Here is a 23145-nt window from a genome sequence, read left to right on the forward strand (position 1 = left end):
AAGGTTTTTGGAATCAGATTCTACTACCATGACTGCTGAAAAATAACAATTATTATTGTTAATAGCATCAATATTCCGTTGTATATATATAGCTTTTCACTCTCTACTACGTACTTCCATCCATGTTACCTCTTTTAATCTTTATGTTCACCTTTTGAAGTAGGTGTTAACATCCCTATTATCCAGAGATGACTCAGGCTCAGAGAGGATAAGTAATTCACCCAAGTCCACGCAGCTAGTAAGGGGTGAGGGCTTGGAGTGCAGGGCTCTCTCCACCCCGCTGTGCCAGGGAGCCCTTCCGTATGAGTCATCGATGTCACACACTATACAGGTCATGTGTTCATTTCCAAACAGACTGAAAGGGTAAGAAAACTTATGACACTGTCCTCAAGCAGGCCTGTGCCAAGCTGGGCTGAAGAGGTGAAGGATTTGAAACTACAGAGGGAAGGAAGTGGTGGTTCCCCAAAAGCAGAGGGTGGCGGGACCGTCTCATCTCAGTGGGAGAAGCAGGGGGAGGCAGGGGCTTTCCCTACCGAAGACACCCCCAGTCGGTGGGGTCAGGTGGCATGGGCCTGCCCCTTCCCGGGGACTTCAGCAGGGGAACAGACCCCACCACCGCCACCTGACAGGCCCTGAGTGCAGTGAGCACAGCCTGTCAGGACCCCAGGGTTCCTGACAGCCGAGGGCTGGACCAGGAAAGGCTGAGGGGTGGTCCATGCTCCCCCCAGAGTTCCCGCTCTTTTCCTACAATAATGGAGTCGTCATGACCTCCTGCCGTGAGCTGGACAGCAACCGCAGTGCCCTGTCAGCGGCCTCCGCCTTTGCCATAGCAACCGCGGGCGCCAACGAGGGCACCCCAAACAAGGAGAAGTACCGGAGGATGTCCCTGGCCAGCACAGGTACGGTGGGCTCCGCTCACGGCCAGTGATGACAGCCGTGGCCCCGGGGACCTGTCGCCCTTCGAGTGCTGAGTGCTTCCTGCTCCAGGCTTGGCCAGCGCTGAGCCCCCTTCCTCCCCACCCCACCTCTGCTGCTTGGCAGACCTCTGTTCAGAGTAAAGCCCACGGCCCACAGGAGCCTCGGCCCCCACGCCACCACCCACTTCCACGGCATTGGTCCTGCAGCGGGGGCCCCAGAGAGCTCTGATCCCGCATGGCCCTGTCTGGAGAGGCTGCCAGAATCCTCCAGCACCCTTTGAAAGATCCAGAGGTCCAGTAGAAGTGGGCATGTGTGGACTGTGTCCACTGGGAAGTTGTGACATCCAGGCTTACTGGTCAGGACCTGGACTGGCTATCGAATCTTTTCTCATCCCCTGCCCACGGCCCTCCCACCAGCAGCCATGCGGAGCAGCCCCGCTTACCCAGCACTGGGGTTTGAATCCAGTTTAGAGCCAGGCTCTGTGTCTTATCCTCACATTCCCTCTCTCCCATCTGCTGCGTGTGCCGCCAGGGTTTCCCCCCGACCAGAGGAACGGAGACAAGGAGTTTGTGATTCGCAGAGCAGCCACCAACCGCGTCCTGAACGTGCTCCGCCACTGGGTCTCCAAGCACTCTCAGGTGGGTGGGAGCCCCCCGGGCGGGCTTCTGCGGACCTGAGGGGACCACGGACCCCAGGAAACTGCCGCCCTGATATTCTCAGAGAACCTGCTCAGATCCCCTAGGAGGGGATCAAGAACATTCAAGGCAGGAACAAGGGGCCTCTGTCTACAGCAGGGGTTCCTCCCAGAGCCTGGGCCAGGGGTGCAGCTGTCAAAGGATGGTCCTTGCCCAGTGCCTTTTACCTCCGGGTCTGTAGGCTCCCTGGCGGCCTGCCACGCAGCCAGTGAAGAGGGAAATGAGGCAGGCGGCCCGCCGTGGGCAGAGGCACAACCTGCCACCGCCTCCTCTGGCCGGGCCAGGACCACTGCAGGGCAGCTGGAATACAGTAGCCAGAACCACCCTCCCATCTTCCCCGCAGGACTTCGAGACCAACAATGAGCTCAAATGCAAGGTGATCAGCTTCCTGGAGGAGGTCATGCACGACCCAGAGCTCCTGACCCAGGAACGGAAGGCAGCAGCCAACATCATCAGGTGAGGGCCGAGGACGGCCTGCTGGGATAGGGACCCTGCCTTCTGCCTCCAGAGGCAAGGAGGTGGGGAGGGCCCTCCTAGGCCAAAGCACTGCCTCAGGCACGTGGGCCTGGAGGACCTCATAGCCCTGGGCTTCCTGGGGGCCGGGCACCCCCTCTGCAGCCAGGCTCTGGAGTGGGTGGTCCAGGTGTCCTCCCTTCTCCTGCCCCCATCAGTCCTTGAGCTCCTTTGAGACAAGAAGGCTGCCTGCTTCTCCATCTGTGCCCACAGCTGCTCACACCTGTCCAGCCCATGCCGGCCTGTGTGGTAGCCACTAGCGACATGTGGCTGTTAAACCTTAATTAAAATTAAAGAAAATTTAAAATTCAGTTCCTCAGTCACACTAGCTATAGGTGGCTGGTGGCCCCATGTCGGGCAGCATAGATAAAGAACATTCCTGTCGCTGTAGAGGGTTCTGCTGGACAGCACGGACTAGCGCCTGTGTCTAAGTGTTCAGGGAATGTCTGTTGCACTGAGTTCAGTCATCCCCAAACCTGTACTTTTTCCTCCTGCCCAGACTGCCTCTCCTGCTGGAGTCAGGGGTCAGGCAGCCTCGTGTCCAAGCCCTGCTGGCTCAGCCAGCGACTCACTGTGACCTTGGGCAAGCCCCGTCTCTGAACCTCATTTTTCTCCTCTGTAAAATGGGTGAACAACACCCACATCAAGGACTGTGATGAGGCCACAGTGAGATCACGCTGGTGTTTCTGCAGCTCTCGGGGGCGTCGGGCACAGGCCTGCCGTCTACCCGCTGCTCTCATTCTGCTGGCTCAGGCTGCCCTCCCAGCCCTGCCCAGGCGCAAGAGCTCAGGCTCAGGCCTCTCCTCCTCATTTCTTGGCCAACTCCAGCTGCCCCTCTGTGTGCCCCAGCCATGGCCTCTGACCCAGACTTTCCTGCCTACAACCCAAAGTCTCCAGCCTTCCTCCAGCCAGATGATCCGCTTTGCTTTCCCAAGGCCCATGCTGCAGGCCCCATCATTCCCTCGGGCTCAGCATCCTAGGAGCTCCTCAAGGCCTCCCTTACTTCAGTACCCAAGCCTGAGATGCAAGCACGCACGCACGCACAGTCAGCCACTGGCTCCTCCCATCCCCTCATCTCCCTGGGAGGCCTGCAGGGCTGTGCTGGGTCCCCAAGACTTTATTGATCAAAGCCACCCTCAGTCAGGGGACTTGTTCTGGGTGCTGCTGGGTGCAGGGGAAAAAGCAGGCTGTGGAGTTGGGCCGCCCCGGTTTGGATGGTGGACACCGCCACCACCCGCCAAGCTCAGCTGTGGAAATGCCGGTGCGATTTCTCTGAGCCATCGCTTCCTCGGAGGGAGAGTCCCAGTGGCTCAACCCAGGTCCAGCGGGCTCCTGACTGTGCCCCTACCTTCAGCTTGGCTCCCAGGCCCATCCCCAGATTTCACGGTTGCTGTCACAGCCAGGGTGAAGCTCCTTGGCCTGACTCTGAGGATCCACCCTCATTCCCCACCACTGCTCAGGACCACTCTACTCAGCCACCTCTCAACACAATCCCACCTCTGGGCCTTGGGCCACGATGCTGCTGCCCCTCACTGTCCTCTGTCCCTCCCGTCTAGAAAGCTTCCCAGTATCTCCACCCTCTCTGGTCCTCCAGGCCTGGAGCTACATCCCATCATCCCACAGGCGTGGAGGATCACCGGCCGTATGCGCAGCCCTGGGATGGGTACCAGAACAACAGGGACAAATCAGACATCACCCTGCCCTCAGGGGCCCCCGGCCAGTCTAGCAGGGGTCGGGCGCATACGCAGCCATTCCAACATGGGGAGACTGGGGCTGAGGCCACTAGAAGCCTGGGGGCTGAGGGACCCCTAGAAGGGGACCTCACCCAGCCAAGAGGGTCAGGGAGCTGAATCCCGAGGGCAGCCCATCAAGAAGAATCAGTGACCAGAAAGGGGAGAGGAGGCTCCTGGCAAAGGAAATGGCAGAGCAAAGACAGAAGGGCAGGGGGGCTGGCATGAGGGGATGGAGAGGGGGCTGCCCCTGAGGTGAGGTGTGGGGATGGGCTGCGTGGGGCTCATTGCGCCTTCTCATCCCCTAGGACTCTGACCCAGGACGACCCGGGTGACAACCAGATCACGCTGGAGGAGATCACGCAGATGGTGAGGCGGGCCTGCCCTCTTGCTCACCGGCCAAGCCTGTCTCCCCCGGCCTCCCCACCCCATGACCCCCAGGGGAGCACAGTGACCCCCGTGGTGGTTTGCTGGGCTGTTGTAACAAAGTACCCGAGACAAATTAAAACAACAGAGTTTTGTTCTAGTCCTGGAGGCCAGGAGTCTGGAATTTAGGTGTCAGTGGGGCCACGCTCCGTCCGAAAGCCTTAGGAGAGGCTCAGTCCGTGCCTCTTCCAGTGTCTGGCAGCCCCGGGCATTTCTCAGTCGGTGGCAGTGAATCTCCAGTCTCTGCCTCCGCTGTCACATGGTCGTCTTCTCCTTGTGTGTCTCTGCATCCTCTTCCCCATGTCCAAGCGAGCGTCCCCTTCTTGTAAAGACACCAGTCGTTTGGATTTGGGCCCACTTCAATGACCTCATCTTACCTGAGTATGTCCACAAAGACCCTATTTCCAAATAAGTTCCCAGTCACAGGTACCAGGACTGAGGACTTCGGCATGTTTTGGTGGGCAGATTCAGCCCATAACCCTGCCACGTCCATTTTCTTCCTCTTTGACCTCCGCACAGATGGAGACTGAGCGGGCCCCTCGGCCCCAGGCGGGCTCACTTAGACTGACTGAGTGACCCCCAGTCTGTTCCAAGCAGCCAGCGTGAGGACTTAGGACTCTGGGCCCTGAGCCCACTGCTCCCCTCCGCTTTCCCCTCTGGGCCCCTGGCGCTGGTTCTCCCTGGGGGTGGGCGGGGCCTCCCAGGGAGCAGCTGGCCCCTGCCCCCGGGCGCAGCACTGCAGGGCGGTGCCCCCAGGCCGGGACGGTCAGGGGCGCGGCTGCTCGTGCTCTTGTTTCCCAACAGGGCCCCAGAATGTTTGCCCCTCAAGAACACGAGGGCCCCTTGTTCCTTCATGAGTAGCCTGTGGCTCTTCCAGAACAAAGCACCACTGAGCTGCCCCTGGGCCCTGACCTGGGTTCCGGAGCCCGGAAAGCCTGCGCAGGGCACACCCAGTTTGGAGGAGGCCCCAGGGCCCTCACGCAAGAGCAGAGGGCTTCTAGCTGTGAGGGCTTTCCCACGCCCTGTGACAGGATGGTCTGTTTTGGCCTCTGCTTCCAGGGTCAGCCCCTGTCCCAGGCCACACCCAGGGGCAGGGGAGCTGCCTGCTCGTCCTTGCCCAGCGCACCTTCTCCTGGCCAGGTCTCTTGGCCCCTCAGGGCCCTGGGCGGTCCTCACCCCTCCCTCAGCTCCCAGACCTCTCCCCAGACCGGGCCAGGGCCCTTGGTCCTGACAGCTTGGCCATCCTGGGTCTTCAGGAGTAGGCTGAGCTGCCCACATGCCCTACCTGCCTCAGAGGCTGGGGGCTCCTTCCCATGAGGGTCCTTACCCTATAACACGGCATCCCAGCTCTCGTCCCCATGTCCCAGTTGCCTTCCTGAGGGCTCCCCAGTAGCACCGTGTTCCCCACCCCTGGGCTTCTGCATCTGAGCCTCTGCACAGACCCTTCTTGGCCCGGGGTGACTCTGCTTGGGGAGCACATGGACCCCCACCACACACACACCACATATACAGACATCACAGGCACACACACCACACAGGCACACACATACACACACACACACACACACACACACACACACACACACACACACGGGACTAGGAGCTCTTTCCTCTGCCTGTCTGTGCTCTACCCTGCTCCTGTCCCATGACAGGAGCTCCCTGAAGCCAGGACTGTATTTTCTGGTCTTTCTGTCCCCGCTGTCTAGCAGGGACCTGGCAGTGCAGACCTCAGTGATTTTTGCTGAGAAAGCAGGCAGGAGAGACACCCTCCAGGAGGGATGGCTTGTTCCCTGGGTGTGGGGTGGCCCCCACTTTCCTTCCAATCAGTGCGGCTTTCAGGGGCTGAGCCAGCTCGCCAGGACACCAGGGCAGGGTAGCGGCCCCCTCTCCCTGCAGCCCAGGGGGCCCCTAGGCGGAGAGCCGGGGGATTCCTGTTCCTGACTCTCCTCTCAAGAGAGCACATTGTCCCCCTCCCCCCTTTTCTCCATGCCCTCCCAGATCCAGCGGACTTTCCATGAGGCCTTTGTGTCCAAGGACACAGGCCTCCTCTTATCTCTGCCATGGGGACTTCGGTCCCCTCGTCAGTGCTTCCTGAAGATTCCCCCGGTCACAGGGCTCAGGTGGTGGTCACCTTTAAAGGTGGTGCCCATGGTGGCCCTGGGGGACAGGGACACAGTACCTGGACGAAGGCAGGCAGCTGTCTTCCAGGCACAGAACAGGAGGACTGTCCCAGGAGGTAATCACATCTGTGGGTCCGCATCTGTGAATGAAGTTTAAAAGGAAATTTTAGGGAGCCAGTTGTGGACCCAGACAAACCCCGAAGGGAGTGACAAACCACAGCCTGGAGTCAGGCGGCCTGGGCTCCGGTCCCAGCTGGCCTGTTTCCGGCTGAGTGCCTTGGGCTAGTCAGTAACCTCTGGAAGCCTCTGGAAGCCTCTGTTGTCTCGTCCCTGCACCAGGGGCAGTGATGACCAGACGGCGATCCCGGAGCACAGCACAGGCCTGCACACACGGGGCACAGCTGCAGCGGCTCCCGGCCCCCTCTGTTCCCTGTCCTCATCTCACTCGTCCATCTGCCAGGAGGGCCTCCCCGGGGAGGCAGGTCCCACCCAAACATTCACCAGAATCCAGGGGGAGTTTCCCTCGAGAAGTGGCCAGAGAGCCAGGAGGCGTCCTCATGGGCCTCAACGGGACCTTGCTCCCCTCAGGCTGAAGGCGTGAAGGCTGAGCCCTTTGAAAACCACTCCGCCCTGGAGATTGCCGAGCAGCTGACCCTGCTGGACCACCTCGTCTTCAAGAAGATCCCTTATGAGTGAGTGGCTGTGGGTGCCAGATGGATCCTCCTCCCTCCTCCCTCCTCCCTCCTCCCTCCTCAGGTGCCGCCTTTGGCTGCCTCCCCACCCCTGAAGCACATGCTTCCAGAGAAGCTGCATGGAGTGATTCCCCACAGCCTGAAACAAAAACGCGCATGCCAGCAGGGATGCAGAGGATCCCTGTCCCCTTTCCTCCTTGCCCAGCAGCTACACAAGCCTCTCTAGCTCAGCAGTCCTTTTCTGGAGGTCTAGAAAAGGAGTATGCGCTCACGGATGTGCACACATGTACATGTGAACAAATGTGCACACATGCGTGAGTGTGTGTCTGTGAGGGCTCGTGCAGGAGCAGGGCTCGGGGCAGCTCTCGAATTTGAAGAAGCCCACAGGCCTGGCTGCTACCTGCTCTGACCTGCAGTCAGTCCCCCTCCAGATGTCGCTTGTAACTGTACTACCAACATAATTCTGTACTGCTCCTTCTGCATCTAACAATATACCAAAATAGTATCTGTAAACCCCATTTTTAATAAGTGCACAGCGTTCCCTGACAGCGCCCTAAGTCCTGGGGTTCTTTCCAGTTTTCACTTTTATATTTAAAGCTGGGATAAACCTCCTCGTAACTAAATATGTCTCTGAATTTCTGACAACTGTCCTAGAATAGTTTCCCAAAGTTTGAATCACCGAATCTGAGGCTATGAATCACTGTAGGACTTCGCATCTGTGCTTTCCAGAAAGGTGGCCCCCCCAGTACGCACAGAGGCCCCACCGACCCAGGTGCTGCCCCCCCAGGTGGAGAGCTGCAGCATTTTAGGAAGCTACCACATCTCCTGGATGTCGAGACAGTAGTTATTCGTGATCTGCTCCCTCCAGCCCAGGGAACTCTTTCCAGGTCACTTGTACAGTCCCCGGAGGCCTGGACAGTCTGTGGCTTCCCGTGAGCTCACCATGACCAGAAGCCGCCACTGGCTTGGCTTGCAGGCTGCTTTATCCATCGCTCTGGCCCCTTTTTGTGGCCTTTTGTCCTCCCCATTCTACAGACCAGCATCTGCAAAGTGACTTTAAAATGTGAGTTCTCCCTATCAGGAACAGGATCCCAAACCAGACCCGATGAGCCCACCGCACTTCACAGTATAGGATGTGACTCCCCATACCCTCTCTCAGTTCAGCTTTGCAATAAGCTGTGAGGAAAGTATTGTTGTCATTCCCACTTCACAGATGAGGAAACTGAGGCCCTGAGATATCGAGGGCTTCCCCAAAGCCACCTGGCTGGTACAAGACCAAGCTGGACTTGACCCCAGGGCCCCTCCTTCTCAAGGGCTCTGCAGAAAGTTACTCCCCTAGAAAAGACAACTTGAGAAAGGAAAGAAAGCAAAGAAATCAGCACAGCAAACCTAACCTCACTCACCCTGGGTTTCTCCCTTACAGGGAGTTCTTCGGACAAGGCTGGATGAAACTGGAGAAGAATGAAAGGACCCCTTATATCATGAAAACCACTAAGCATTTCAATGATGTGAGTACAGGGGTTGGGGAGGGGAAGGCAGGGCCCTTTCCTGCAGGTTTCTCTTTGGCGGGACCCTCAAGAGGCTGGGTGGAGAACAGGCTGTACACCTGGCCAGAACCAGGCCACCTGGGTCCTCTCCAGCCCCGTGAGTTATATGCATAAAAATCTCATTTAAAGCTCACACTAACCCTAAAAGACGGGGGCTGTTACCACGTTTTAGATATAAAGAAACCAAGACTCTGAAGGACAGATGCCGGAGGTCTCCTTACCAGTGTCTGCTGGCTCATGGCCTGTCTCTGCCGCACAGCCCAGCTGTGAGGGAAAAAAAAATCTCTCCCAGCAACTTCCCCACACTTGCCCAAGCTCCATCCCCTGCAGCCACCGGGCAAGTCCACTCCCAGCCTCGTGATGGCCCTGAGGTCAATTCCACTCAGTATTTTCATTCCTCTGTATTTAATCTTCAACCCAAGAGCCTTTGATGGCTGGAAGTGGGAGCACATGACTCCATTTGTCCTGACTGCCAGGTTAAGGCCACAACATACCAACCACAGCAAGGGACTGGCCCCCTGGCAAACATCCCTCATCCTGGGAGGGTCCTCGGCAGCCCGGAGGAAACAAGAAGGGGCCAGGTATTGACGCTCAGGGGAGGAGCCCCGGAGTGAACACAGCCACAGGATGGAGAGCCGCATGTGTAGCAGGAGAGAGTAAGTGATGGGGGCAGGTGAGGCCCCAGGAAACATGCACCAGGCCTGTGTCTGACCACACCTTACCCACAACCCCAGCCACAGCACCAGGCAGCAAAAAGCCTTCCCCCCTCCCCCCGCACGCCCCGCCCCACTGTGTGCCAGGATTCAAGTAAGTAAAAGGCGAGAAAATGAAGTGGGCAATTATTGAATATTGACCACATGCCAGGCACCATGCCAAGGGTTTCATAAGCATCGTCTTGTTTAATCTTGTTACTGTCATTTTTATTTTATTCTCTGTTACGGATGAAGAAACTGAGGCTCAAAGAGGTTAGATTTCATCCCCAATAATCAGCAGGAGAGCCTGCTTTGAACCCATGCCATCCACCTCCAGAGGGCTGCCCTCGTCACTACCTGGCATTTGGCCATCTCTGTTAAAATCCAACTTTTTTTTTTCAGATACACAAAATGTGTGCCTCTGTGATGGTGATAATCATGGCCTGAAATTGTTTCTTAATATCTCCCTGATACAGTTTTGCTTGTTTTTGTTTTTGTTTTTGCTCTTTCCCAATCTTGCTGCCTTTAAATTTTTTGTCTTACTGGATGGTACTGGGTAGGACCTCCAGTATCAAGGCTAGAACTAGGGGGGTGAGCAAGGTGCTCAGTGGGCAAAATTTAAGGAACTTCTCACCTTTGGATGCCTACCCATGCACCCTGGGAGCCTCTAGACCCCGCCCTCTAGGACAGTGTTGAGAGGAAATGGTGATAGTGAATCTTGTTCTTGGTTTTAAAGAGAATGCTTCTAATATTCCCCATCTGGGATAATGTCAGTTTCTTTATCAAGTTAAAGAAATTCTTTTTCTTATTCCTTGCTTGCTAATAATGTGTTTTTACCATAAATGAATATTGCATTTTGTCAAATTTTTTTCTGCATCCATTGAGATGGTCATATGGTTTTTCTCCCTTAATGTTGATGTGATGAAGGGCAGTTATAGATTTTTCTCTAATATGCAACCATCCTTGCATTCCAGGGACAAATCTAAAATAGTCATGTTATATTAAACAAATGGGTGTGTAATTTTCCCTTCTTGTATTGTCTCTATCTGGTTTTGGTATCAAGATTTAGCTGTCTTCATAGAATAAATTGACAGGTGTTCCTTTTTTCTTTATTCTCTGGAAGGTTTGACTAATCTATTCCTTCTTTAAAACAACTATATTGTTGTGTGGTTCCTGTACAGTAAACTACACATATTTCAAATGTACAATTTGATGAATTTTGATAGATACATACACCAATTAAACCACCACCACAATCAAGATAGCTAACATTTCCATCACTCTCCAAGAGGTGCAATTTTCAAATTCCCAATTTACCCCTCCCCACCCCCCTTACACCCTGGTAACCATGAGTTTCTTCTCTGTGAGTCTGTTTCTGTTTTGTAGATAAGTTAATTTGTGTCCTTTTTTTAAATTCCTTTTTAAAATTTGTATAACTTTTATGTAAAACTGTCTGGAATTCAGTGTTTTCTTTATGGAAAAAAAGTAGTACTTCAGTTTAATTAAGGGTTATAATATGTGTAATATGTTGTGTCATCACATCTTCCTGATTCTCTTCAGTAGCTTTCCATTCTTGAATACTTTCACAATTCATTCTTCTTTATGTACATCCTTAAGAAATTTTTCTAAAGAAGAATATTTCTTGGTGGTAAAGCCCTACAATTTATATTCATCTGTGAATGTCCTTTTATCACCTTTATTTTTCAATAACAAGTAGTCTTTTTTTGTACTTTTTATTTTTAAATAATTATAGATTCACAGGAAATTGCAAAGGAATGTACAGGGAGGTCCAGTATTTCCTGCTGCCTCAATTCCTTGCAGTTCTAGCTCCCTGATGTTTGGACCCCAGTTTTCATCCCCTGGCTGCTCCAAGTCCAGCGCACATTTAGTTTGTTGGTGTGTATGTGATTGTTTGCTGTACAGGCAGGGGAAGAGGGGACCTTGGAGATCTCTCCTACTTTATATGTGAGATCAGGGATGCCCCCAGATGTGTGTCCTGTCCAAGCTCTAGTTGTGTGGTGGGAGAGTCCCTCAGAGCTTGGCTCTTCTTAACTATTTCTTCTTCCAGATAAACTAGAATCACTTTGTCAAGTTCTCAACTCCCATTACATGTTTTATTGGATTGTATTAAACTTGTGTGTTAGTTTTGGAAAATGATATATTTACATTCCCATTTGGGAATCTAATCTTTTTCTTTATTAATCAAACCTTTTATAACCTTTGGCAATTTGATTTTTCATGTAGCAGCCTACATAGTTCTTATTAAAGTTCCCACATAATTTACAGATTCCCACTGGTACTTTGAAAATACCTTTTTTGTTGTATTTTTTTAATTGGTATTGCTAATATATAAAAAGACTTTTTATTTTTTTATGTTGAGTCTTTAACCATCTTCCCTAATGAGTTCTGTTGGTTGTTCTAGTAGCTTTCCAATTTATTCTTTTGGAGATTTTCGAATAGGCAATCATCTCATCTGAAAATAATGGTGATTTATCATCTTTACAATACTTATTCCTCTTACTTTTTTCTTGTCTTATTGCATGGGCTTAAAGATCAGTAACTTGATTGCTTCCGAAATCATTCGCAATGAAGACATCAATGCAAGGGTGAGCGCCATTGAGAAGTGGGTGGCTGTGGCTGACATATGCCGCTGCTTACACAACTACAATGCTGTTCTGGAGATCACCTCATCCATGAATCGGAGTGCAATCTTCCGACTGAAAAAGACGTGGCTCAAAGTCTCTAAGCAGGTGTGGGCAAGAAGCTGGCCCCATGGCCTGCCTGGGGCTGGGCTGGGGTTGGGGCAGGGAGACCAGAGGGCCACCACGCATGGGTGGATGAAGGACAGGGTGAGGGCCAAGACCGCCAGGTGAAACAGAGAACCTCTTCTTCTATTTCACCTGGAACCAGATATCAGACCCACAGATGTGGCACTGGGACCCATGGGACTTTAATTCCCACTTGAATAATCAATACCCCAAGGTGGGAAATGTGAGACAGTGATAATTAGTCCCAACACTCTTCTTCTTGAGTTGGGACTAAAGAGTGGTGGCTTCTTGGGGATCCCAGTCCAGGTCTGCAGGTTGCTGAGACAGATAATCTTGCAGGTCCCTCCCACGCCAGGACTCTGATTGCACCCGCCCTTCTGGCCACCAGAGAGTTAATGTGTCCCTCTTACCCATCAGAGAGCTGGCGCTCCTAAATGTGGGCTTGATCTTTATTCACTCAGAACATGAGTCTGAAAAACCATAAGGTGGATTCTTCCTCAGGAGTAAAGCTCCTTGCACTGGGGTCACGAGGCAGCAGCTCTTTTGAAAGGAGGGCACAATGGGACACTTGGGCCACTTCCTGGGTGCACTTGATGGATGCCAAACACCAGCCTGCCTGTGTGCAGGAAGCTAGACAGGCACCACCAGGCAACAGGGTAAGCCTCCAGAGGCACCAATCACTTGGTTATAGTGTCTGTGGTCCTACAGCTGGGTGGGCTGTGTGGGGCCCAGTGTCTCCAAGGGGCCTGTCTCATCTGGACCACTCTGAATTTGGATACTGTGTCCTCTTGTAGTTCTCTTTGTGACCTGCTCCTCACCACTCTCGTCATGCCAATGGCATGTCATGATTCTACCCCTAGGCAGGCAGGTCTATAAAACCCTCCTACTTAGATAAGCAGCCAAACCCAGGATAGCCGTGGGGCATCTGTGCTGCCCTTCCACCTCCATCCAGTCAGTCCAGCTCCAGATTCCCCCAGGACTGCAGAGTGCCACAGAGATACCCCTGCCAGCCAGTGAGACTGGGCCTCTGGCTTCTTAGCACACAGCGATACCAGGGTCAGGACAAAAACTGGAAGATGCCACTCTCGCTAGTGGGCTCCTGGAAAGAACAGAGGCTGGAAGCACACGCGTGGCCAGAAGTCGTGAATTCCTAAAGTCAGGGTTTGTGCAAGGCTGAGGCAGAACCTCCAAGTCACGTAGGCTGATTGGCCTGTCGAGGTTCAGACAGGGCTATTGGCAGAGTCTGAGGGACCCGTTCCAAGTCAACATGTTTCTTCTCCTGCCCTGTTCCATCAGAATGATGTCATCTTTTCCAGAGGCCTTCAGACCAGACTCCATTTTTCCACCGCTTTGGGAGTCTGGGAGTTTCTTGGCCTCATTCTCCAGCATCACCGTTATCGTGGAGGTGGGAGGGAGCCGCCTTGACCACTCTGAACTCTTCCTTCCATTCTCTTAGGAGACTGCAAATCGAGGGTAGTTAGAGGTCAAGGTTATGATCTGGCATGCCTTCTGGGATGTCATTCAAGACCTCGGGCCAGCCAGCCTGGTTCAAGAACTGCAGATACCTCTGCAGACACATCCAGGCCTGCACCGTCTGTGGCAGACTGGACCCTGCTGGCTTCTCCCAGCCCTTCAGCTTGTGCCGTAGCTGTATGTCTGTGTAGCGCCTGGCTCCAAGAGCCGCTGGGTGGCCATGGCTGGGGCCTGGCCAACACCACCCAGGGATGGTTTACTCTCCCTGGGCAGGTATGCCAGGGCCAAAATGGCCACATTTCTTAAAGGATCTGAAATGTAGCATCCACAGCTCTTTTTTTAATCATTCTCTTAAATGTGTGGGCCCAAAGCAGAAAAGCCTGTGTCCAAGTGCAGTCTGGCCCTTGGCAAGAGTCAAGCAGTCAGAATTAGTCTGGGGCTTCTGATCTCTTCCCTTTCTTCTTCCAGCCTCTCTTCCCACCCTCTCTGAAGATAAAACTTTCCATCAAGGAAGAATCAGATGATGCTCCTTCATAGGGTGATGTAGATGACTAACGTACTTTTATGTGTTTCCTCTCCCTGGGATGGTTGGATTTTAGTGGCGACATAAGCCTCTCTTTGACTACAGTACTTTCTGGTCTTGGAGGGAACAGCCGTGGCCATCCAGAAGTCTTCTGTTTGATGAACAGGAAGGGATGGTGTTTAAGGGGCCACATATAATCATCTTTCTTCGTGACACTACTTTGTAGGCTCCTTGCTTAGCCTCTGGTTTCAGTGACATATTCTAAGTGCCCCCCGTATTTCTGCCCACTGGTGTCCATACTCCAGCAAAGATGCCCAAGACCCCAGGGGCCTGGTATCCCAGTGAGCCTCAAAGGCTGGACACTCCTGGCTTGGCCAGAAGATACTTGAGCTGCTCCAGGTCAGAATGCACTTTCTAAGCAGCAGCTGGGAAAATCCAGTGGCCTCGTAAGGCACAGAGCTTCTTCTGAGACGGAGCAGGCACATACCTTAGGTAAGCACACAGGTATGGAAGGAAGCAAAGTGTGCCCAGCTCGGAGCCACAGATTGGTCCCAAGTTTATCCAAAAAACCCCACACATCAGAACATCCTCTGTACATTTTTGTGGCTTCTAAGCCTGGTGATACTTCACCTGCAGCCATGTGGCCGTCTAGCCCCTCTGTCACCCACAGGTCAGGAGTATCTGAACGAGTGTTGCCTTTAAGGAACACCTGGACCTACCCTCCCATTTTCCAGACGTGAAAACTGGGCTTTGCTGGGAGTCTGAGAGCAGTCATCTCAGGTGACAGCAGAATCACTGCCTCGGTGTGGCTTGTCCCATCCTGGCATGTGTCTCTTTCACCAGATCCAGAATAGCTTTTTCTTCGAGCAGGGTCAGTCCAGACCAGGCGACAACACTTCTCCTCATTGGTCGGGACCAAACTGAACAGTAGGCCCTGCCTCTCTCTCCCCTTGAAGAGCACATACTGATCCCTTCTCCCATCAGAACGAAGACTTAGATTGTCATTTCTGTGGCCAGATTTCTCAGATAAAAACCAGACCCAAAGATTAGAGGTGTGCTTGGCCTCTGTGGCCAGTGTCCCCTCCAGACTGGCTGGCCCCTCTTGCCACACAGTGTACAGCTTGGTCTCCAGCCCAGTTTCTCTACCACACTCTGGATTTTGAGGACTGGAGCTGGAAAGGAGGTCACTAGTCATCTCACCGTTTTATACACGAGGGCGCCGAGGACCTCAGAGGGGAAGGGGTTTCCCCAGGCCATGCAGAGCCAGGCTCGCCCCAGGGCACACTCCGCGCACACACCTGGTCCCTTAAGACAAACTCCAGCCGCCGGGGTTGCTCCAGCCTAATGTGTGGGCAGGGCCTGGCTTGGTCATTCAGCAGATGGGGGCCCTTTGCCATGGGGTTTTCTCTTCTCCATCAAGGTCTTTCCTTTGATGATTTGCCAACTTTTTTTCTTGATTATTCTTCAATTTCGGTGGTGTTCATGATATATAAAAGTGGAAGTGTGAGAAGATGGTCACATCCTTTGGGTACAGGTCATGAGAAAGATGACGATAATGAAATACCGACCGTGCCCTGTTCCGAGTCCAGCTCCTTGGAGTTACCCACCAGGTCCTTCCCAAACACCCAGGTCTCAGGATCTCGACACTTGGACCCTCTTGGCCCCACTCCCATGTTTCTGAAAGATGCGTGCATGAGCATGGGCACGCAAAACAGAGACCCATGTCTAACTTCTCAGGAGTTCAGGGCCAAGTCCCCAGACCCAGGAAGTCCCCGAATCCACCTGCCCCATCTCAAGGCAAAGCAAAGACCTAGAATGTGGGCCAGAGCTGTGGGCCACGACCTGTACTGCGTGCTAGTAAATGCTTCTAATTCCTTCTAGACAAAAGCTTTGATTGATAAGCTCCAAAAGCTTGTGTCATCAGAGGGCAGATTTAAGAATCTGAGAGAAGCTCTGAAAAAGTAAGTGTGTGTCGTTTTGTCACCGTTATTTTTTAAATTATAGAACTGCATTGCAGAGGCATTCACGTGCCACACCTGGCTGGAGCAGGAGGTCTGTCTGTCTGTCCATCTGTCTACCCCTAAGACCTACCCCTACAAGCCCCAGACCCCCAGGGCGGGTCAGCTTTGTCTTCCACCATTTACCAAAGAAATTCCAGGGTGTGGGCATTTCCCAGGAGAGGAACCAAAACAGTCATGAGAAGCTGTGATGATATTCATAGTGGTGCCAGATTCCTTGATTCTAAAATGCACATTGTTTTTTTCTATTTTAACATTTCTGACATCAAGATATATCTTAAAGTCAATGTGTTTATGTCATGGAATGGTGTTTCCTTTTTGTACTGGTTAATTACTCATCAGAACAAGAGTGCATTTTTACAGACAATGGCATCTTGGAATCAAGGAAATAGTTTTACTGATAGTTTACACCTTACAGTTTGCAAAGTTTGTGGCAGTGCGTGCCAGCCCACCAACATTGCCTGTGAGGTGGGCTTCTCGACCTCTGCCCTCTTGTCATTTAGACTGGGGTAATTCTTTGTTGTTGGGGGCTGTCCTGTGCATTGAAGGATGTTTAGCAACGTCCCTGGCCTCTACGCACCAGATGCCAGTGTCCCCGCCCCAAATTACTACAATCAGGAATATCTCCAGCCACTGCCAAATATTCTCTGGGAGGCAAATTCGCCCCCTCTGAGAACCACCATTGTAAGACAGAGTCTCCCATAATGTTTCTCCAGACAAGGAAACTGAGGAGCAAGTGGCTGGTCCACGGACTTGTGGCCATGGTCACAGAGCCTGGCCTCAGCCCAGGCTGGCCTCCAAGGCCAGGGCTCTATGGTCTGCCCGAGGCTGCCTCCCGTGAGGGTCCAGGCCAGCTGTCCCAGGGCAGCAGCGACTGGGCCGTCGGCACACACCGTGGCCACACACTCAACGTGGGTTTGCTGTCACTCTCGTTAGGTGTGCACTTAAGGTGTCCACCCTGGTCTCTGCCACTGTGTTCCCCTGAACACATGCCCCCTGGGGCTGGCCCTCGCCCTCTCTCTCTCTCTGAGTGGCTGCTCGCTGGACCTCAGAGAGACCCTGGGAGACCCCCTCGGGGGGTCCCTACAGAGCCCAGGAACACCTCCCCCCCGCCCCCGTCTCCAAGGGCTCAGGTGCTCACTGCCAAAACAAGGCCCCCCAGAGCCCACGACCCCCCACAGCCCGGGGATGGGGCCAGTCAGCACCTGCAGCCTTGATGGTGACTCTGCCACACCACACACCCGCCCCACCAGCCTCGTCTGCCTTTCTCGTTTTCTCCCTGCCGTACTTGGTCTGTCCCTTGCCAGCTCCGTGTGCCATTGCCTTGACCATCTCCACTTTATTTGTGTCCTCAGACAGATGTCCCACCCATCTGTGCTGTCCGGCCGTCTCTCCTCCGCCTGGGCTCCCAGGAGCCCCTGTGGACTGTGCTTGTGGGGAGCTGCCCCTCCGTGCATTCACCAGCCTGTCCGTCCACCCCCGGGGCGCCGCTCCATCTGCCTCCTTCACATGGCTTCCTCGTCCACCGCCGCCGCCGCCGCCTCCGTGGTCCCCCATTCTGTCTGAGTCCCCATCCTGACTGTCTTCCCTCTTTCAGGTTACCCGTGGCCTATGTAAGTGCCTCTTCCAGACGCCTCTGCTCCCTGCCACACGGGGCAGAGGTGGCCTTCGGGCATTCTGGGTGCTAAGACCTTTATGCAGACCAAGTTCTTGCCTTATGGAGAAGCCAGGCAGAGGAGGGGCAGACTGGGGCAAACGCTTCTGCGCCCTTTCTCAGGAAGCACTAAGGTTTACACATAGAGCTCTGTTGTTGGAAGATTGGATGGCCGTCTAACCAGGCAGGGGACAGGATCAGAGGGAGTGAGGTGGCTGCCTGGGGGCACAGCTGGTGACCCACGCAGACAGGGAGCCCATGATGGGCCCCACCGCATGGGTCCTCACACCCATTCCATTGTCCCCAGCATCCTGTCTTTAAAACATTCAGCCTTGTGCCAGCACCTGTGCTAGCAAATGGTCTTATTATCTTTACAGCCAAGACTGACCCCCCAAATCCTACATCCCAAACCCCAGCCGCTCTCTTAAATATCCCCAGTCCACCCACAATGCTTGCTGTGTGCGCCCCTTCAGTCCCCTGCCCGGGTGCCCCTAGAGGGACAGCTCTCCCTTCATTCCCCAGACCTTACCCTCCTGAAACCCATGAGACTGTCCTCTTCCTTTAGCCGCCCAGTGACCAGAAGCTTCCCACAGCTCCAGGTGACAACATTTGGCTGAGAACTAAATTTAGCAGTAAAATTTGGTCACTGGCTCTTTGGGGGCCATCTCCAGTTTTGCCAACTCGTCCAGTCTTAACGCGGCACACTTGCTCACCTGCACCTCTGTCTTTATCCTGAATAGGAAGCCGGTGGAAGGACCACAGGGGATGGGCTTTCATTGTTGGCTGCTTTACATTCCTTCCCCTCTGTCCCCCTGAGTTGAGGATGGAGGAACACGTCTGCTGGCTGACCAGCAGGCCATCCCCATACGCCCTCCAGACAGGGTGACCGTCCATCTATCTACATGGATATGATGGATCCAGAGTCCCGCAGTTCTAGAGTGCCAGGGGCTCTCTGTCTCCATCTTTATTTTAGGCCTGTGGCCACAGAGCAAAGCCCAGACTCCTGCTAATGAGGCAGCAGAGCAGTTAATGTCCAGGTGGCAAAAAGCAAGATTGGATCTGAGCCCCACCCAACTCCAGACCTACTTTTTTTTTTTTTTTTTTTTTTTTTTTTTTCAAAATCTAAGTGCTTGATTTTCCTGCACCACATGCCAGAACTGTGGGTCCTGACCCCAGGGATTCTAAGCCACACAGCTCAGCTGGTGAGGGGAGAGAGGGAAGAGGTGACCCCTAGCTTATCACCGCCCTTTTCCTGGGGTTGGGTAGAGAGCCAGTCAGGCCACTGCATCTTGCATTCAGTCACTGGTACCATTTGATTCCTGTTACCCCCCTTGACGTCATGAGGAATTTCTTGGTAGAGAGAAACATGAAGTCTGGGGGTCCCAAACAACCACAGACAAGATCCAGATGCCAGGTGTCACCAGACATTGGTGTGCCACCTTAGACACTGCCCAGGAAACCAACAGTGGCTTTTAGATTGGGGGTGGGGCACTTTTCTCTCTGCTCCCTGAAGCATTAGGTACAGCCAGGTGAGGGCTCTGCCAAAAGAGGAAGCCTCCCCCATATCAGCTTTGTTGGCCAGACCCTGATCCAGGACAGGGCTGGATCCCACCCGAGAGGGGCCAATGCCCACGTGGAAAGTTGAGAGCTAGCCAGATGCTGGGTGTCTCACCCACACAAAGCCCTTAGCTTCCCTTTTCACTCAGATGCTCAGTTTGAGTCTGTCCCCACGCAGTGCTGCCCTTTTTGGGCCGTCCACCAGCCCTCTCTACCCCACACCTGTCTCCACCAGCCCCCCACTGGCCACTCAGACAGCCCCGTATATGTACCTACACTGGATTTGGTTGGTTGTGTGTGTGCATGACTGAATTAAGTGTGCTGTTCCCGGGCCCCTCCTTCAGGGGCCCTCACTGTGGAGGTAGTAAACAGGGACAGAGTTTGGTGCTGGGACGGGTGGTGCCACTTGCAAGTGACCAAATTAGCTGCCATCGTCTTTCTATAAACGGATCATGCACCCCAATCAATACCTCAGGGAAATCCACCTCAGTGACCCAAGGACCCCGATTTTTTCCACTGGTCTCGGTGGTCAGAGACCCTGTGAGGCCTTCAGAAACACCCTGCACCCTTCAGTCATTCACAGTCAGCAAGCAGTCACTTGGCCTCCCCTTCTCCATCTGAGATCAGAGGTCCTCTGGGAGCTCCAGGCTACCTGGTTACCATCACAGGCAGGGGTAGCGGGGCACCTCCCAGAACCTGCCGGCCAGAACCCAGCGGCGGCCTGAGCCGTCCAGGTCCAGGGTGGCTTCTCAGACCCTTGAACTCTTTCCCCATCAGATTCACGAGCCTGTGCTTCAGACTTGGAGTTTGACGGAAAGGAAATGAAAAGCCAGGCATGGAACAATCATGGACTATAATGGTCGGAAGGACCTAAGGAGGTCTGCCTGTGACCAGTACGATTCTTGCTTTTTTTCACAACTCACAGTGAAAAAACATTTGATGATGTGACCAGGTGTACAAATGCACACATGCGTAAAAGGAACAAAAACTTCACAAAGCAACATAGACCTTTAGTCCATTCGATGAACTCAGATATTTTCTATTCTTTTTTTTTTTAATTTTTAAAAAAATCTGGTCAGCACCCACTAAATTGATTTCAACACTCGTGAAAGAGTCAAGCCCTACAGTTCAAAAACCATTTTTCCTGTCCACTGTTCCCCAAGTTTTAAGGATCTGCCTCCTTCAAGACTGCCACACCCATGTGTCAGCTGTATTTGCATTTATGCAATGGTATCCTTTAAATTAACTCACTAATTCCTCAAGATAAACTTAAATAAGGAAAACTTTCAGGACAGCAAATGGGAAACCAGTGTACGCGCCATAAATACCCCAAAGACAAAACAATGTTATTAAATTCTGTCCTACTCTTGATTTTTGCCTGCATTCTGATCCTGAGTGAAACCTGTTACTATTTGTTCAAAAAGGAAAAAATAGGGGAGGAGAATGGCAGGTGTTAGAAAGTATCAAAGCCACACTGTCACCAAATGAGCCCTCTCCTTGAGCGCTAGGGGGGAAAGTGAAAAGCGGATGCTTCTTCTCATATGAGTCAATTATTTAAATAGTGTCTGGGCATCACCTAAAATTAAGTCTCAGGTCACTTAAAATTGTCTTAGCCAGCATCAGTTCTGTTGTATGAGCGGAACCTGAGGACCAGACAGGGCAAGAACTGACTCAGAGTCACACAGCAAGCAGGCAGAGGCCAGGTTCCTGTCCTTGCTCTGCCGTCCTCCCTGGCTCACCCCACTCTGGAGTGGCAGGAGTGCCACAAGGAGACGAAGGTGAGATGGGCTAGAAATGAGGGTCACCTGTAATGCGTGCACAAGCTCACCCGCACCTGTGTGCTGAGCTGAGTGGAGGCTGCAGAGCACTGTGTGAGGAGTCCCCTGAGGGAGCTATATGGAGTTCTGCCAGAGTGTAGTGACCCTGGGCCCATCACAGAGTCACCTCGCACCCCAGCCAGAGGCACCAAAACAAATTGTGATGGCATAGTAACAGAAGCCTCGGCTTCAGAGCTACACATCAGAGGGGCCTGGCCCATCACTCCTGGGTCCCATCTCCCAAGAGTCACCAATCATGGGAGCCATCATCCAACCCCATGCCCAGAAGCCACTTCCAGGATGGTGATCCCGTGGGCAAGGGTTTCCCGCACCGGCGGTCCAGTGCCCGGGTGGGCAGAGATCCTAGTGAGGCAGAGGAGAAGCCTCAGGGAGAGGAAGAGACTAGGGGGCTGGGTAGGGTGGCTGGTGGTGACTGGCAAGAATGGGGGTGGGGGCTGCAAAGCCCGCCCAAGGAGGTGATTCTAGGGTGGGACTGGGATGGAGAGTTTCAGTGGTGAGACAGGAAAGACGGGCTGGGAGGGGGCGGGGGGCGGAGCCCAGGACACCATCTGGGAGGGAGAACAAGGAGGTAGAGGTGGGCCTTCTGGCTCAGGGTGGGAGGAGACAACTGATTGAGAAGCCCCAGGCCCCAGCAGTCACCATGTCCCCCAAACACCAGAGGACTGACCCTCATACTCAGCTGGAGGCCCGAGAGCTACTGTTATTCTTGGCGAATAGAAATCCCTTTTCTCCAGCAAAGCAAGAGGTGCATGCAGGGTGTTCTGTTCTTGGTAGAGACTCGTGTTTTTAAGTGAAAAACTTCTGTTAATGCCATTTGCTTCAAAGTTGTGACCCACCCTGTGTCCCTTACTTGGGGATGTACCTCACTGACCTGGCCTTCATCGAAGAGGGGACGCCCAACTACACGGAAGACGGCCTGGTCAACTTCTCCAAGATGAGAATGGTACGTTTCCCACAGCGGGGGAAGGCGGGGAGGGCAGCAAAACCCAGGCGCCAGCCCCAGGCCCACCCGAGCTCTGCCCGCCAGGCTCCCTGCTGCCCCCCATAGGGCACACACATCGGGGAGCCTGAGCCAGGCTTCTCCAGCAAGAGGAGTCACTCCCTCTAGTGAGCAGTTAGCATCTGGCAGGCCCCCAGCCAGGTCTGCCTGCATTTCCTCCTTTGATGCCCACACGTGCCCTTACTGTTCTCCGCCTTACAGGTGAGCAGGCTGAGGCTTGGAGTAATCAGTGACCAGCCCAAGGTCACCCCTAAGTAAAGGGCAGAGCCGAGTCTGGGGCCCGCATCTGCCTGACTCTGCCCCCTGTGCCTTTATCCATACCGCATCCCTTATAGTTCCTATGAGCACGTGCTTTATGCAGGCGAAGCGATAGCACTTCTGCAGCATCTCCTGAGCAAGTAGGTTTCCAGTTTCCCCAGAGAAATCTAGGACCTGGGAGGGGAGGTCCCACTCCAGCTGGGAGCCTGGTTTCTAGCCACCCTCCCTCCAATCAGAGCCTCCACTTGGATTTGTTCTGGGTCAAAGACTTCCTCCTAAGGTTTTATTTAATTGGCAGGGTCTCTGTCACAGGCGAGTTGGCAGCACTTTCCTGGTGACAGGACGGGGGCCCCTTCATGAGGCCTTGCACACAGTGGGCACGGAGAAAGGGGCACAGGCCTCTAGCTGTTGCTGGAGTCGAGGGGGACTGTTTGAGGCACCATGAGGCATCATGGATCAAATTATTTATTTTTCTCTCAATCACATAGTGTAATTAACCTATAGATTTTTTTTTTAGCAACAAAATCACTCATTTCTTTTCATTACTCAGAGAAAATGATTGGTAATTTTCTTTTATTGTATTATCCCCAAGTCTTTAAAACAAGTCTTTCTTCATCATCTATAATTCTGATCTTACTGAATATACATTTTACAGTTCATACTATGCATCTTTTTTTATTGAAGCCTAGTTGATTTACAATATTGTAATAGTTTCAGGTGTAC

General features: G+C 53.3%; 1 protein-coding gene and 1 long non-coding RNA gene across 6 annotated transcripts in view; one reads left to right on the forward strand and one right to left on the reverse strand.

The window, feature by feature from the left end:
• Positions 1-23145, forward strand: part of RASGRF1 (Ras protein specific guanine nucleotide releasing factor 1) — a 95022-nt gene that overhangs the window by 67980 nt on the left and 3897 nt on the right. The window contains exons 17-25 of one of the 5 annotated variants that reach the window (XR_012502605.1): positions 729-899; positions 1450-1556; positions 1957-2069; positions 4165-4225; positions 6991-7094; positions 8518-8602; positions 11886-12083; positions 15979-16058; positions 17475-22107. Coding sequence is in view for 2 of the 5 variants with exons in the window: in XM_010955176.3 (XP_010953478.1) it covers positions 729-899; positions 1450-1556; positions 1957-2069; positions 4165-4225; positions 6991-7094; positions 8518-8602; positions 11886-12083; positions 15979-16058; positions 21990-22107 (1037 nt within the window). In the remaining 3 variants the exon portion in view is untranslated. The other 4 variants (XR_012502606.1, XM_010955176.3, XR_012502607.1 and 1 more) reach the window with 4 other exon arrangements.
• On the reverse strand, positions 4359-9020 carry LOC105069137 (uncharacterized). The gene is made up of 4 exons (XR_012502608.1): positions 8863-9020; positions 8037-8137; positions 6462-6542; positions 4359-4604 (listed from the first exon to the last, which is right to left on the reverse strand). It is a non-coding gene; the product is annotated as an uncharacterized LOC105069137 (long non-coding RNA).

Source organism: Camelus bactrianus, chromosome 27, assembly GCF_048773025.1.
Source record: "Camelus bactrianus isolate YW-2024 breed Bactrian camel chromosome 27, ASM4877302v1, whole genome shotgun sequence".
NCBI lineage: Eukaryota > Metazoa > Chordata > Mammalia > Artiodactyla > Camelidae > Camelus > Camelus bactrianus.